The 18304-nt window shown below is 39.9% G+C and overlaps 1 protein-coding gene across 1 annotated transcript; it reads right to left on the bottom strand.

Annotated features, from left to right (window-relative positions):
* Window positions 1–11054: 11054 nt before the first annotated feature.
* Window positions 11055–13572, bottom strand: LOC138878033 (uncharacterized). The gene is made up of 3 exons (XM_070157689.1): window positions 13564–13572; window positions 11332–11762; window positions 11055–11226 (listed from the first exon to the last, which is right to left on the bottom strand). The coding sequence occupies exons 1-3, from the start codon at window positions 13570–13572 to the stop codon at window positions 11055–11057; spliced, it is 612 nt and encodes a 203-aa protein (XP_070013790.1).
* Window positions 13573–18304: the final 4732 nt, after the last annotated feature.

The raw sequence follows: 18304 nt of genomic DNA, 5'->3' as shown, positions 1-18304 counted from the left end.
TCTTTGATTCTCCAAGGAAGGCTTTGCATCCTCCTCCAAGATGATTTTGTGCATGCAAAATGCGGGCTTATTCCCCGAATGTCAGCTAGAGTCCATCCAATTGCCCTTTTTCGCTTTTGAAGCACCGCCAAAGTGGCTTCAACCTGTATGTTAGTAAGGCAAGAAGAAAGAATAACTGGTAATGTAGAATTTGAACCCAAGAATTCATACCTGAGGTGTGGAGGAAGTGGCTTCAACTCCAACATCGATGGCTCCTTAATGGATGGCTTTGTTGGTGGGGTTTTCCGGTTTTCAAGATCCAAAGATAGCTTCTTCAGTTCATAAGAATAAGAGCCTATCCCATGTAGGGCATTGACACTTTCCACTCTACTAGCATCATCATTGACATCCATGTTCAAGAGCACTGCTTCAAGCGGATCTTCCACGTTGATCATAGCACTGGTATCATCCATATTGTGACAAGGTTTACAAATGAGCACACCTCGGTGCTATTGGGATGCTTCATAGATTTGCAAACGTGGAAAACGGCCTTTTTGTCTCCCACTCGGAAAGTGAGCTCACTCGCTTCAACATCAACCAATGCCTTCCCCGTTGAAAGGAAAGGTCTGCCCAAGATAATAGGAACCTCATAGTCCACCTCACAATCTAAAATCACAAAGTCGGCCGGCAATATGAATTTGTCCACCCAGACAAGCACATCATCAATAATGCCCAAAGGTCGCTTCATCGATCGATCCGCCATTTGAAGTCTCATTGAAGTTGGCCTAGGTTGCCCAATACCCAGAGTTTTGAAAATCGAGTAGGGCATCAAATTGATACTAGCTCCCAAGTCACAAAGTGCTTTAGCAAAATCCGCACTCCAATGGTGCAAGGAATGGTGAAGGCACCGGGATCTTCAAGCTTCGGGGCCATTGAATGCACTATAGCACTAACCTGGTGAGTCATCTTTATAGTTTCACAATCTATAGAACGCTTCTTTGTAACCAATTCTTTCATGAATTTTGCATAGCCCGACATTTGTTCTAGTGCCTCCACCAGAGGCACATTAATAGATAAGCTCTTCATCATGTTAATGAACTTTTTAAACTGGTTATCAATCTTCTGCTTTGCGAGCCTTTGAGGATAAGGTGGAGGTGGCCTTGGCAGAGGAACCTTGGCTTTTGGCACCACCGGCTCGAGCATGTCAATCACGTGTTCCCTAGACGGGTTCACAGCATCATGGGTTTCTACCTCGGCCTCACCAATATCAATCCTTACATCATTGTTCACATTCCCTTCAACCACATCTTCAACAATCAAAGGTACATCAATATCCCGCAACTCAAAATCTTCATCCACAACTTGTTTTTGCTTTGCGGCATTCACATCACTGCCTCTCCCACTTCTTGTTGTAACCGCCATCACATGATTTTTATTTCCACCCTTCGGGTTCACTACCGTAACAAGTTTCGGATAGAGGTGTTGTGAGAAGCCAACTATGCATCGGAATCCGCATTCCTCTTCATCATCTGCTCGAACATCATTTCAATTTTACCCATATCATTACCAGAAGAACTAGGACCCTGAGAAGAGAAAGGGGGTGGATTGTTCAGTTGTTGGTACATTGGGGGCCTTTGAAAGCCTTGCCCCCTGTTGCCTTGGTTTCCATTGTTGTTCCACCCGCCTTGATTGTTGTTGCTACTCCAGTTGTTGTTATTTCCATTCCAGTTGCCTTGGTTGTTGTTCTGATTACCCCAATTGTTGTTTTGGTTGTTATTCCAATTGCCACCACTTTGTTGTTGATTGCCCAAATTTCCTTGGGGTCGCCATTGTTGATTTGAAGAGTTGCCTCTATTGCCTTGATAGTTGTTGACATATTGTACCTCTTCACTTTGGTCATCATAACCATCATTTTGACACTCATCATATTCATCAACAAATTGCTCAGAATTTCCTTGATTTTGTTGCCTCTTTTGCCTTCTCTTGTTGACAAGCATACTAACACCCTCCATCGTATTCACTTGGCGAGGATTCTAAACTTATTGCAACTGTACCTTAGCCAATTGATTCATCGTGGTGGTAAGCTCATCTATCGCTTGCCCGTGATCATGTAATTCCTTGTGCAAATGGATAATCGTAGGGTCACCTTGAGGCACGTTTGCTCTAATCTGCCATGTTGAAGATGTGTCCGCCATTTCATCAAGTACATCACATGCCTCCTCATAAGAAAGTTTCATAAAATTGCCCCCGGCCAATTGGTTAACAATGCATTGATTTGTAGTATTTATGCCTCGGTAGAAGGTTTGTTGGATGATGGCCTCGATCATATCATTATTTGGGCACTCCTTCACCATCGTTCTATATCTCCCAACTCTCATGCAAAGGTTCCGTTGGTTCTTGCTTGAAGGCTAATATTTCATCTCGAAGTGTCGCCATATGACTAGGAGAGAAGAATTTGGCAATAAACTTATCCGTCAACTCATCCCAAGTTGTGATGGAATGGTTGGGGAGTCTCTCAAGCCAATCCAATGCATTTCCCCGAAGTGAGAACGGGAAAAGTCTCAATCTCAACGCATCCTCGGACACATTCGTTTGTTTGCTCCCCCAGCATGTATCTACGAAACCCTCAAGATGTTTGTAGGCATTTTGATTTGCAGCGCCCGTGAAGTACCCACGATGCTCAAGTAAGGTCAACATCACATTGGTTATCTGAAAGTTGCCCGCCCGGATTCGGGGCGGAACAATAGCACTTGCGTAGCCCTGGTTCGGTAATACTCTGGGAGCCGCTCTTGGAGGTGGCGGAGGAGGGTCTTGAATATTATCATTTGGATTAGCATTTGCATTGGCATTTCGGCCTCTCCATTGTCCTTGAGGTGCAAGAGGCACCTCATCTTGCTCAAGATCTTCTACCTCCTCCCCCGCTATCCGTTTCCAAGAGGGTCATTTGCATTGTTTAAAGCCATGTTGGTACCTGAGTAATATCACAAACAAGTAAGTAACCAAGAAGGAAAGAAGAACAAAACTCAAAACTAACTAAATAGATAGCCAACACCGTTAGCTCCACGGCAACGGCGCCAAAAAGTGATCGCTTCAAACTCCACACTACTAAAAAGTAGGAAGAGGGTCGCAATAGCTTTTACCCGATATGAGGGTCGGGATCCATTTCCACAGAGAGCTAGGAATGGAGTTGAGTACCTATCTAGACTAGAAGTGTGTATTTGTTCCAAATGTCACTTCCATACATTTTTGGGTTTTTAGATTATAAACTACTATTACCAAGATATTAATTGAAACTAGATTATGCTACAAGATAATTGTTAAGTTGTATCTAATGGGAAGAAGGGCACTAGGGTCGTGACATTACCTAGGTGGCTAATTGACGGGTAGAAGTTATTAAAGTTTGATTGACAAAATTGGGGCTTATGCTATAATCGTTGCACAATTTTACCCACTCTCACACCTCTCGGTAGAGAGAGTGATTTTGCCCAATTGACTCTCTTGAGACCAAATGGGTAGGCAAATTAGCTCAAGCAACTAGGGTTCAAGTAGGGTGATTACTCTCTCGAGGTTTAACCCGTTAACTGAGACTATCAATTCTCTTGAGTCCATCCCAATTCCTTGTTGGGTCAATTTTGGAGACTTAGGCTCTCTTTCTCAAGAAAGCCAAGTCAACTTAGCACAAACCAGTCTTTGCAACCACCAATTCATAGATTAAACCATAAAATTGACCCAAATAACAAACACTCATAATCAATCTAACAATAGATGGCAACACCCATAAATTACCACATTAGGGTTGAGCCACAGCCCTAGCTAATGGGTTTAGCTACTCATGCTTGAAGAAGAAAATAAAGAAATAGATGAAGAACAAGGCATATTAATTAAATGCTAATGTAAATACAGAGAATCTATCGTTAATTTGAAGTTAAGATGCCAAAAATGGCTACAAATGAGGTTCCCACGAGCGCAGCTCAACTCTGATATATCTACAACAACAACAACAACGACCCAGTATAATCCCACAAGTGGGGTCTGGGGAGGGTAATATGTACGCAGACCTTACCCCTACCCCGAAGGGTAGAGAGACTGTTTTCAGGAGAACTCTGATATATCTAATGACCTAAAAAATGGTAAAATATTCTATTTATACTAGGCTGGAAAAATTGGACAAAAATACCCCTGCGAGGTCAGTGTGGGCCGCATAAAATGGACTGCGGTCGCACTAGGCTCTTGGACTTCAATTCTGGGCTCTCTGAACTTGGGCTCCGCGGACCGCGTAGAATGGACCGCGGCCGTGGAGGCAGCTATCACGGTCCGCACATCTATGACCGCGGACCGCAGTGGTATTTCCCATCTCTCTGAATATCTCTTCCGCGGACCGCATAAAAAGGTAGCGTGACCGTGGAGCCTTCACCGCGGACCGCAAAATGTGTACTGCGGCCACGTTACCTGAAGCCCATTTTTGCCAACTCTCTGAACCTCCTTCCGCGGACCGCACAAAAAGGTAGCACGGCCGCAGAGCCTTCACCGCAGACCGCAAAATGTGTACAGCGGCCACGTTGCCTGAAGCCTATTTTTTTCTTCTCTCTAAATCACCTAGTGCGGCTGCATTCGACTTTGTGTGATCCGCACTAGGCTTGTTTGCCCTTAGTTTACTGTGTCTTTGATACTTGAGCAGGTTTTACTCCTTTTGAGCCCATCTTTGACATTTCGTCACTTTGTCGATCAAACCTGCAATCAAGCACAACTTATAAGCCTTTTGGGACTATTTTGTAACAATTTATAATCAAAGCATAGGCAAGACGGAGCATGAAACTCGTTAAAATCCCTACTTATTAGTCATCTGTCCTGATCGGTAGCACGTTTCCTCACCATCTATGAGAGAATAGAATAACAGAAGTTTAGTTACCAGAATCAACAGATTCTCACGACAGGAATTCAAGAATGTGAAGTTTTTCCTGAAGGTTCTGCAGCCTCTCAAAGATAAGTACAGATGTCTCTGTACCAATCCGCATGACTCTACTAAACCTGCTTATGACTGGTGAGTCCTATGTAACCTAGGCTCTGATACCAACTTGTCACGAACCCAAACCCCCCAATCGTGATGGCACCTATCGCAATACTAGGCTAGCCGATTCGACATTTATAACATAAGAGGTCATTTTCTTAATTCATTTACTAATCAGATATTATCACAAATCTTTCATTTAAACATTTCAAAACAAACGGATAAATATGCAAAACATCAAACACTGCCCGATCCCGAAATCACTAGTCATGAGCAACTAAAATACAATATGACATTGTCTTCTCAATACAAGATGAGTCTGATAAAATAAACAAATGCTAATAGATAGGAAGGAGAAAGGTAGGGCTGCGGATGCCATGCATCTACCTTGCTAGCTCCAGAAATGCTCTAAAGGATAAGATCAGCTCTCACTCAGATGCCTTGGTGCTTGGATCTACACACAAGGTACAGGGAGTAACGTGAGTACACCAACTCAGTAAGTAACAATTATAAATAAAGGCTGAGTGCAGTGACGAGCATTTAAAATCATATACATCTCATAACATAAAAATCTCAGTGGGAATAACAAGATCAAATCAGTAATTAAATTTTCGAACACCTCGTAAAATAAAACTCCAGTTTCATGAAAGTTGTTTAAAATATCTGTTCAACATTTTCTAGAGGCTCAGTATAAAAGAAGAGTGAAAATAGTAATTTTATAACACAAGCCCCTCGGGCAAAGTATCACTCATATATATAGCCCCCCGGGCAAGCCTCTCAGTCACTCGTGACTCAGCTCTCGTCATTTATACTCACACTCAGCACTCACGCTCAATAGGTACCTTATAATAACCACTGCGGTGTGCAGCCCGATCTATAATTATATAGTCGACTGCGCTCATTGGGGTGTGCAGACTCCGGAGGGGCTCCTACAGCCCAAGCGATATATCGTTGCGGCGTGCAGCCCGACCTAACATATCGTTGTGATGTGCAGCCCGATCCACACACATACACATACATATATATATATATATATATATATATATATATATATATATATATATATATATATATATATATATATATATATATATATATATATATATATATCACATATATATATATATATATATATATATATATAAATGTTGCGACGTGCAGCTCGATCCCTAACTATCCTCACAATCCGGCCCTCGGCCTCACTCACTCATCAACCTCACAAGCCACTTGGGCATTTTAGTACAAACTCAGGGAACTCAGCCCAAAACACTTTCATATTTTAAAAATAGAGTGATGAACAAGATTAAACAATAAAAGGTATAAACCATGACCTAGGATAATGTTTTCTATCAAATCAATGTGAGGATAATAGTAAAAATACCCCTGAGGGTCCAAACAGTACAGTACAAAGCCCCAAACATGGCGTTCAGCCCAAGTTAACAAAATCATTTCTAAAGCACATAGATATCATGTAGAGTTTATCAAAATATGCAACTCTACATTGCCACGGGACGGACCAAGTCACAATCCCTGCGGATGCACGCTCACATGCCCGTTTCCTAGTATGTGTGTCACCTAATTTATCAAAATAGTGCGAAATTCCTGGATTTCATACCCTCAGGTCTAGATTTACAATCGTTACTTACCTCACCGAACAAAAATCTACTCCGCGATGCCCTTGCCGCTCGACTTGGCCTCAAATCGCCTCGAATCTATCCAAAATCAGAATCATATAATCATACATGCTAACGGAAAAAAGCCCACACAAGAATTATCAAATTAAATCAAAATTCCCGAAATTGGCTAAACCCGGCCCTCCGACCCACGTCTTGGAATCCAATAAAAGTCACAACACTAGAATCTTTATCCCCTCACGAGTCCATACATACCAAATTTACCAAAATCCAACTTCGTTTAACCCCTCAATCACCAAATTTTAACTCTCAAGTTTCAAGCCCTAATTTCCCAATTTTCACCCTTAAATCCCACAAATTCCAAGCTTAATCTACTAAAAATTATCATATAATCGAGTATTACGTTCAAAAATCTTACCTCAACAAGTTTCCCCTTGATTACCTCTTCAAAACCCTCTAAAAGCTCCAGTCTCGACTTCAAAAATGGTGGAATGGGCCAAATTCGCGAAGGGGAAATTATATACTTTCTGCCCCGGGAATTCCGCACCTGCAAACAATACCTCGCACCTGTGGACTCGCACCTGTGGTCCCAGGTGCGCACCTGAAAAATCACTTAAAGGATTGGGACCACATCTGCGCCCAGTCACTACACCTACGGTGCCGCAGATGCGTCTAAATAACCGCATCTGCGATTCTTCTCCTGATGGCCGTAACACACACCTGTGATATCCTTACCACATCTACGTCCTCGCACCTGCGGTCCCCAATCCGCAGGTGCGAAAATGACAGAAGCAACAAAATCTGCAGCAATAACTCAAAGCCAAACTTCCCGTCAACCACTCAAATCCATCCCGAGGCCCTCGGGACCTCAACCAAACGTACCAACAAGTCACATATCATCATTAAAACCTATACCAACCTTTGGAACACTCAAAACAACATCGAAACACCCTCGGATTTAAGCCTAAGGATTTCCAAACTTCAGAATTCCGCAAACAATGCCAAAACCTATCAAACTTCGTCCGAATGACCCGAAATTTTGCACACACATCACAAATGATAAAATGGACCTACTACAATTTTCGTAATTCCATTCCGACCCCGATATCGAGTTTTCCACTATCGACCGGAAAATGCCAAATTTCCAATTTCGCCAATTCAAGCCTAAATCTACCACGGACCTCCAAATTACATTCCAAACACGCTCCTAAATCCAAAATCACCTAATGAAGCTATCCGAACCATCAGAATTCACACTACACATAAGTTAACATCCGGTTGACTTTTCCAACTTAAGCTTCCAAATAAGAGACTAAGCATCTCATTCCACTTTAATACCACTCCAAACACCACACAACCAACACGATATGATGAAATACGTATGAACAATACATAAAGAAGCAGAAATGGGGGAAACGGTACTGTAACTCATGAAACAACCGGCCAGGTCGTTACATATGATGCAAGATATTAAGATAAGTAAGGTAAAGGTGAACAACGTACGAAATACTCAAATGCAGAAGGTTGTGAATTGTCCATACTTCGGACAAGAGGCTAAAAGCACTGGAATTCAGTATATAGGAATGATAGCAGCGTCGTCAGTGGCATATCTTCTAGCCTATGGTTTCTAGGTACCGAGAGATCTAGCCAATAGAGTAAAGAAGAGTTAGAGATGATGTGACGTCTTGCTTGATGTTCCAGAATAACATAAGGAAATCTATGGTAAAAGAAAGTTGAAGGAAGGTTGCGAGTAGTATAAATAGATATGTATAGGTCGCAAGTTAAAGTATAGTAAAGCGACAAGGTGTTATGACAGGAGTAAGGATAAGAAAGGGCGAGCGACAAGGTGATGAGAATGGATAAGTCCGCAGGATTAAGCCCATGAAAACAAGAGAGCTGATGGTTTCTCTAAGTTATAGAAAGCTCAATATAGCCTGAACGAACTCAAAAGAGTCTAAGACTAGTAGCATTTAGAAGAGATAGAATGCTACCTTAGTAGTAGAATGAGGGTATAATTATGATAAATAAAGAATGACATTTGGGCCTTCGATTGAGTAATGATTTGATGAATTGTACATGACTAAAATACCATTGATGCTATGAAATTTGGTTATTGAAGTACATTATCTCCCCTAGGTGGATTAGGCAAGCCACTTCAAATATCCCCTGATGAGACATAAGCCCTACTAATAATGTATTATGTAAGAAGTTTCAAGTTATCAGTGGTAGATTTTAAATCAACAATGGATGGATAAAAGTTACAAAGTATGAGATGAGATTAGGCCATCTGTCTTAAGATGAACAGTAATGAAGAAGCATTAAAGGACTTAGCTTTATGCATATAGGATAAGCAACGAGAGTAACCTGGAGTTCGGCAGCAGAACCTCAGTAACGAAAATTCAAAGTAAGAGTTATAGTATAGTATGGCCTACTTAGATGTAGTAAAGCTAATGAGGCCTAGAGATTGGCTAAAAGCTGGAAGAAAGAGGAGAGAAGAGTCACATAGGCACACATACAAGGTTAGAGTCATACAAGACACATGATAGAAGGTAGCAATTGTTATGAGATTGAAAGAACTTTGACCATAAGTCATGGTATGAGAAAGAGTCATAAAGGGGGGAATGCCCTGACCTTTGGATTTATTCACAGAACAGTTGCCTAAATGGCAATGAGAGTACTAAAGTATTCGAAAGACATAGGTTACGAAAATAATAAGTGCATCAGTCAACATTCGAGGACGAATGTTCCAAAGGGGGGAATGATGTTACACCCCATATTTTTGTACGTTAAAGTATGCCATAAGTGAATTGATAAAAGCTCGGGAATGAGATGTTACATCCCGCATTTTCGGGCGTTAAAGTTTCGTCGTAAGTTAATCGATGCAAGCTCGGGATGAGATTATTTTGAGGTTACAAATATTATGATATTTCAAACAAGTGATGAGTAAATTCGTGAAGGTGAGAAGGTAAGCGAATCGATGAAAATGAGTTTCGTTGAAGGTTGTCACTTTGAGATAAAATATGGTCCGAGCTATAATACCCGATATTTATGGACTAGTGCCATACAAGGTGCCACATGATCATGATAGCAAGATATATAAAGTGTATTAAAAGTGAGTAGTATTTTAAGTTAATGAGATAATTCTTAATTATGTGAATAATTGGGTCATTATAAATTTTTAGTGGGAGATGAACTAAGTAATTAAGCTAATTAAATAATTAGGATTATGGATAAGTTTAAACAACCTAAACATGGCAGAAAATGCCTTAGGAAATAATGATTCTTAGTTCATTGGGTTAGGTGGCATAATTAGGAAGCCTTTAGGCAAAACTTAGCGACATAGTGGGGCCCACAAGCTTACAAATTTAAGAGATCTCCTTACCTTATCAAAGTTGGATTCTAAGATTGCTAAGTAATAGATTGAAGACCTTAAAAACTCCAACAGTTCCATACGGGTTGAAGACCTTAAAGACTCCAACAATTCTATACATATTGAAGGCAACAGATAAAGCTTCAATACGGATTTTTTCCAACTTTGATCCATCGTTATTCGATTTGTCGCAATTAATGCATGTTAGAGGGATTGTCAAGAGAATCGGCTCAGGTATGTTAAGGCTATCCCTTCTTTCCTTTTGGCATGATCTATACGATACAACAAAACGAGCAAATGCACAACTTCCATAAATGACTCTATTCATAGAAATACTAGAGATGCCTATGTTCTTGATTCCCTATATGTCTTACTATTCGATCGTCTGTTCATGAGTCTCAAAAAATACGTAAGTTGATAAAGTTTACTTCATGACATTAATCAAAGGTATAATGGTCTTATGACGTTCCGAGAGATTTTATTAACGTACTTCTCATGCATTACATTCATATACATTGACCCATGACTAGATGGAATTATATACGCATATATATGTATATGGGATATGGGAAAAGGTTACGGCGTTATATACGTACCACCACCTGATCAGCTGGTATACGTTGATGATTTTGCCCACAATGGCTGAGATGATGTGATGAGATGCCCTCAGAGGCTTGATGATGTTATGAATACATGTACCTATGCATGACATGACATTCATACGCATATGCATGACACTATAAGTATTTCATGATTTGCAGAGTTATCCACACTTACATATCTAGTCTTTTACTCCATGTTTCTCTCATGTCTATTATTTACTAATTTTTATTCCTTACATACTCGATATATTATTTTTACTAACATCCCTTTTGCCTGGGGACACTGCGTTTCATACCCGCAAGTCCCGATAGAAAGGTCGAGAGTCCTCCAAGTAGGCTATCAGTTCAACGGAAGATGTTGGTGCGCTCCATTTGCTCCAGAGTTGCTTTTTTGGTCAGTATGATTTGGACGTGTATTGTTTAGTATGGCGGGGCCCTATCCTCATAGCCAACTCTCATCTTCAACTTCCCTTCCCTAACATCAATAAGCTCTTCACCAGTAGCCAAGAATGGTCACCCATGGCTACTTCCTCATCTACCACGTAATCAAGGACAATAAAATCCGTAGGAAGAATAAACTTTCCTAATTGAACTAACACATCCTCAATAATTCCATCTGGCATAACTAGTGATCTATCAACCAACTACAAAGTGATTGTAGTAGGTCTAAGCACCCCCAATTCGAGTTGCTTGAACAACAAGGATGGCATTAAATTTATACTAGTCCTTAAATCACACAGGCCTCTACCAATTTCTTGTTTTCCAAGAGATAGAGGAATTATGAAACACACAGGGTCCTTCAACTTAGGAGGAAGTTTACTCTGAACACTAGTGTTGCACTCTTCGGTAAGTCTTTGCTTGTTTTCCATAATATCTCTGAGAAACTTTGCATACTGAGGCACTTCCTGCAAAATTTCCACCAAAGGCAAATTCACACGCACTTGGCTCAAAATATCTAAGAATTTCTTGTACACAACATCATCTTTTTGCTTTTGTAGTCTTTGTGGAAACGGAGATGGTGGCCTTGTCAAAATTTCTGGCTTTTCTTTCTTATTCTCCTCAAAGGGCTTAGGAACTAATTCTCCTTCAGGTCTAGCTATATACTTCTTTTTCTCTGGAACTTCTTCTAATTCTCTTCCATTTCTCAAGGTAACCACATTGACTTGAGCCTTAGTATTAGGCTTAGTATCACTCGGGAGAGCTCCAGTGTCACGACCCAAACCGATAGGCCGCAACGGGCACCCGATACCTTACTCAACCGAGTACCAACATAATATATCTTTTCAAGTCATACTATCATAGATAACTGAGCCAGAAGGCTGTCGTGAGATAAGTAGAATACAACATGTGATACCAATTTATGCATAAGACATACGGGCCTATAAAGCCAAAATAACCACTCGTACACTGAATATAGGCCAACAAGGCCATACAATCTTTCACGTACATGACATCTGTCTACAAGCCTCTAAGACTACATAATTTTCATAAAGGTCGGGACCGAGTCCCGCCATACCAAATAATACACATCTAAATCATACTAACCAAACAAGCAACTTCGGAGAAAATGAAGCGCACCAACATCTTCCACTGAGCTGATAGCCTACTTGGAGGGTTCTCGACCTGTCTATCGGGACCTATAGGCATGAAACGCAATGTACCCAGGCAAAAGGGACGTCAGTACAAAAATTTACCGAGTATGTAAGGCACATAAATAAGTACATAAAAGACATGGAAGAAATATAGAGTAAATGACTCAACCTGTAAGTCTGAATAACTCTGTAAATCATGAAATACTTATAGTGTCATACATATATGTATGAATATCATATCGTGCATAGGTACATGTATTCATAACATCATCAAGCCTCTGAGGGCATCCCATCATATCATCTCGGCCACTGTGGGTAAAATCATAAACGTATACCAGTTGATTAGGTGGTGGTGCGTATATAACGCCATAACCTTTCCCATATCCCATATACATATATATATATATGTGTATATAACGTCATCTGGTCATGGGTCAATGTGCATGTATAAATGCATGAAATGCATATGAAATACGTTAATAAAATCTCTCGGTACATCATAAGACCATTATGCCTCTGATTAATATCATAAAATAAACTTTACCAACTTACGTATTTTTGAGACCCAAGAACAGATGATAGAATAATATGACACATGGGGAATCAAGAACATAGGCATCTCTAGTATTTTTATTAATAGAGTCATTTATGAAAGTTGCGCATTTGCTCGTTTCGTTTGTGCCGTATAGATCATGCCAAAAGAAAGAAGAGATAGCCTTAACATACCTGAGCCGATTCTATTGACAAATCGTCTAAAACACGTTAATTGCGACAAAACACGTAACGGTGTACCATTGTAGGAAAATAATCCATATGATATTCTTGAGAAAAATTATACCGGGCTCCCTTAAAAGTGCAAATGCCGTTACTATAATGTCGTATAACTTCGCATGAATTCCTTGTTGGAACAGTAACGTTTCCATTCTTATCTTCATGAATTGGTGAAGATGTTGAAGATGCTTAATGAATTGTTGAAGACGTTTCCTTCAAATTGTTGAATTGTTGATGTTGAAGATGTTTCCATTCCATTGTTATATTCCATTGAAGAATCATTTTCCTAATCTCTTAAAAGACATTCTAAGAGATTAGGAAAATGATTCTTGAACTAGGAAGGTGATATTTGATTTTTATGTGGGCCCCACTTTTGGGGTTTAATTAATCCAAAATTGCTCTACATTGCCACCTAACTTTCAAGACCAAATAGTCAACATTTCTTCAAGGCATTGCTACCATGTTGGTTGATTAAGTTCTTATCCAAATACTTTAATTAATCAATCATAATTATTAATTAACTAGGTAATGTTTCATTACCCAATAATTAACCACATAATTAAGAATTATCTTCACTCACTTAAAATACTACTTACTTTTAACATACCTTATACATCTTACTATTATGGTTATGTGGTACCTTGTATGGCACTAGTCCATAAATACCGAATATTTTAGCCCGGGCCGTATTTTATCCCAACATATCAAACTTGGACGAAAATTCATTTCCTTTGACTTGCTTCCCATCTCACCTTCACGAATTTACTTATCACTTGTTTGAAATAGCATAATCCTTATAATCTCCAAATAATCTTTTCCGTGGACTGATGTCAATTACCTTATGACAAATTCAACGTACAATACTACAGGGTGCAACATCGTCGTAATTTAATACTGCGAAGCGTAACATCATCGTAATGTAATACTGCAAGGCGTAACATCATCGTAATATAATACTATAGGACATAACATCATCGTAATATAATACTGCGAGACGTAATATTGCATGGCGTAACATCCATCAGGTCTAATATACTAATTGTTAGCTATTTGCCCAAACTGCGTCTCTAGATTTCTGAACTCTGTGCGCAATTGTTGATTCTCAGCCCTGACTTGTTGATTCTCAGCCATAACTTTCTGATTGTTTATCAAGAGCTTTTTCATCATGTCAGTCAAACTCTCTTCTACTTGTTGTGGGGGGTTGAGGTGGATGATTGTAATTCGCTTGAGGCTTGATATTCTGATTTCCACCTCAAGAGAAGTTAGGATGATTCCTCCAGTTCCGATTGTACGTGTTACCATATTGAGCATGTTGATTCATCGGCTCCCTATATTGTTGCCCTATATAGTAGATGGATTCAAGATTCACGAGACATATGTCAGTTGTGTGACCTTCACCACATAACTCGCAGTAAGTAGATATTTGTTGCATCTGTTGTGCGTGTGCATTGTCATTTTATTCATCTGATTCTCTAATCTCTTTATATTTGCCCTCATTGCTGAGAAATCATCAAGCTCGATCACACATGCTGCCTTTTGTTTAAGTGCTCTTCGTAGTTCCCCATCTCCTTGCCAATTATTATCATTAGCAGTGAAATTGTTTAGCAGGATTTGGATCTCACTATACGGTCTTGCCATGCAACTACCCCCACATGCTGAGTCAAGATTCATCTTTGATGCCTCGTCCAACCCATCAATGAAAGTGTGACCCAACACCTCATCAGTCTGACAATGGTGTGGGCAGTCTCTGAGTAGCTTTTGTATCTTTCCCAAGCTTGTCTAAGAGTCTCGCCACCTCGTTGTTGAAACCCAAGAATCTGGCTCCTCAGTATTTGTCTTCTTTGTGGGGAAAAACTTGATTAAGAATTTCCTTGCTAGATCATCCCAATTGTGGATTGAGTACGCGGACTCCCTTTGTAACCATTTCTTAGCTTCCCCCATCAGTGAAAAGGGAAACAGTGTCAGCCTGACATAGTCCTTGGAAACGTTTGGATAATTGTAAGCGCCTGTAATTTCCAAGAAGTTTTGAATGTGCTTCTGCGGGTCTTCATGAGATAGACCCACATATTGCCCAGTGGATTGAATTGGTTGTACCATGTACTGTTTGAGTTCAAAGTGACCCATGATATCAGGCTTCACGATCGCATGAGTCATATTTGCTAGATTGGGCCTTGCAGCTTCTATCACCGGACGTTCTTCATTACCTACCATCTCTATTGGTTATGGTTGAACTACGATGTCCAACTCTCTTTCAATTCTAGTTCTAGCTTCGCTTTCCTCACTCTACTAAGTGTTCGTTCGATTTCAGGATCAAGAGGAAGGAGATTGTTTGCACTTCTACTCCTCTGCATTCAAGAGAAGAGCATGTGTTATCACAATAAAGCAAACTAAAAATTAAAACTTGAACAAATAGCGAATTAAAGCTAACTTAACTAAACAATCAATAACTAAGCCCCCTACAACGGCACCAAACACTTGTTGGGACTAAACACACATGCGAGTATACGTGGCCGTCAAGTAATAAAGTGACTCGAAAGTCAGATGTCGAACCCATAGAGACTTGGATTGATCGTTAACTAAGCAAACTAAAATCAATTAATTGTCCAAGAAAATCAAGAGTGATATTTTTCTATTAACCTATTATTTCAAAAATTAAACAAGTAACAACTAATTTATCAATAATGCAAATGTGTATGATGAGATTTTACTTCAGAGGAGATGAAAATTCCAGGGTTGTGGTTGCTATTAAGTTCAATAGTCACACTTGTTAATCCAGATTATCTATGGTTGCTAATTAACCAGATCGTTTATATGAATAGCATGTTGCCACAATACTACTCGCCTGCGCACAATATATCAATCCTATATTCCTATGGTATTGAGTCTATCATGAACGAATATAATACATATTTAACTAAGCAAGACTGTTAGGCATATTTCTATCCTAACCGCAAAATTGTTCCCCGAGTCACGGGTTCAGAAACAAGCTCTCTCTAATTCTACTCTAATCTAAACACGGCTTTCCCAAGCATAGCATAGATAGTAGGGTGAATTGGTAGCTACAACAATTCACAAATTAAAACTAGAATTAAAGAAACAACCACAAGATGATAATCTGAATTAACGAAGATGTAATTAATAATCGTTAATAATTATGTCAACTACAACCCTAGAACGTAGAGTGCTTAACCACTCATGTTCATAGTAACAATATTCCAAGTATTTTACATAAACAAATTACAAAGAAAAGATAAAGGAATGAAGAACTCTATGATTTTCTCCTCCAAAAGTTGTTCCACGTGATGTTCTTGCCTCCGGTCGCAAAACTCCTCTAAAAATGGTGTTTAATGACTATTTATATGTGTAACGAAGAGACCCAAACGAAATAACCAAGTCTTGAACCAAATAGAAGACGAAATAAGCTTTTAAAATCTGGAATCCCCTCGCTATAGACCGTGTCTCGCGACCTCTATAGCGCGCTCCACCTCGCTACAAACCGTGCCTGGCGAGCTCCTCCTCGCTTTAGGCTTCGCGTCGCCAGCTCCATAGCAAGCAAGATTGCTCGCGTCGCATGCACTATGGCGAGCAAACATTCTTGCGTCGCCCAACTGCTTAGCTTCAATTCAATTTTTGCTGCCTACTTTTCCTTTTCCTTTCGCGTTTCTTGCTTTTAGTTCCAACTCCTGATTTCTTTCCAAATTCACGTTTCAATTGTCTTGCCAAATTCTGATTTTTCTTGTTAGTGCTAGCTGCCTAACTCCTCCATTTCTTTTCTCTTCTTTGTTTTGCTTTCCTTTATAACTCCTTTGCTTTGTTTCTTTTCCACATTTGAATAATTTTGATCCTCCATCATAAAGACATGCACTATTTAAGATTTATTCACCATGTACTCTGTATACGACTAAAATTGAGGAGTTCGATTTTGGGGCTACTATGTCGCTCCACGCCCAACCTCGAAAAGCCCGAAGCAGAGCGTGAGATACGACCCCGAGGTGTGTCCCTCGAGGGAGCACATCGAAGGCTCACTATGGTCGATCTCGGACCAATACAATCAATGATCGTCATGGAAAGACGGAAAAACTCTCAAATATACGTGCTTAGAGCTGATCAAGTCTGCAAGAATAGTACAAATCCGTACTAAGCCATTATACAGCTGTACCAATAGCATTTCCTCGTTATCATTAGACATGTACTATGTTGGTATTCCTCCCTCCTATATAAAGGGACCCTTGTCATTTTGTAACACACATAATATTGAATACAATAGAACATTCTCTACTTTTTTACTTGAACATACTCAACAATTACTCTACGATTTTATTGCTTCTCATTTATTGTTCTTCATTTATTGCTCATCATCAACCTTTAAAGGTTGCCCTCGAGGTCCCATATCGTTGAGCTCGAGGCCCTCAGTCTTGTGATCATACTGGTTTGCTTATCATTTCTTGCTCATTTACACTTAGTATTATTCACATAACAACTAGTATTAAGATAAATCACGTACTTTTAGAACCACAAATCAAATATAATTGTTAATACCATTTTCAAGGTAACAGTTTGGCGTCCACCGTGGGCCCAAAAATAATAGTGATTGTTTTGGTGCTAGTCTTGTGATAACACACGTTATTCTTCACTCTTTTTCTTGTCAAAGATTTTTTTTATTTCAGGCCAAAATATGTCTAGCACACAAAATGCACCTGCTCATGACAGTGAAGGACTTGGAGAAAACAGCGACATAGGGCTTGGTGTACCACCTGTAAACCCTGAGGGAGTGCCAAACGTGGAGCTAGTTGATATCAGCTTCCACAACGTTCTAAACACGGAAGCAGGCGCATACCCCATAAGGAATGGACGCAGGGAAGCCCAGGCTGAAGGACAAGAAGCACGAGGAATGGAAGAATGAGGAGTCAGCCTACAAGTAATATTCGAGATGTTGCAAGCTCAGTAAGTCGCCATCGCTCAACTTCAAAGTCAGAACAGAACCCCTAACACCGCCGAACCAGTAAACATGCAGCACGAACCAGTGCTAGAATGACCCGATGAAACCGGCTCGGGGACTGACCCCTTAATCACCCAGTAAATTTTCCTTTTATAATTCTATTCAGGGAGACAATATCCCCAAATCAAACCCTTCTTGAATGAGAATAAAACTCCTATTGATAGCAGCACAATGATTGGTCATTAATAGAGAGATTCCTTGTAACGACTACTCATTGAATGTTGTCTTTCCTAACGGATGTCTTTTTTTCAAATCTTCGTTGTCGGTTCTCATGCCTTCGAAATTTATACTATACATGTTTGTATCCGATATCAACTATTTTCTAACTCATATATTATGTGTCTTCGGT

This window comes from Nicotiana sylvestris, chromosome 9, assembly GCF_000393655.2.
Source record: "Nicotiana sylvestris chromosome 9, ASM39365v2, whole genome shotgun sequence".
Lineage (NCBI taxonomy): Eukaryota > Viridiplantae > Streptophyta > Magnoliopsida > Solanales > Solanaceae > Nicotiana > Nicotiana sylvestris.
Note: the sequence above shows the minus strand (reverse complement) of the source record. Positions and strands in the feature narration are given on the sequence as shown.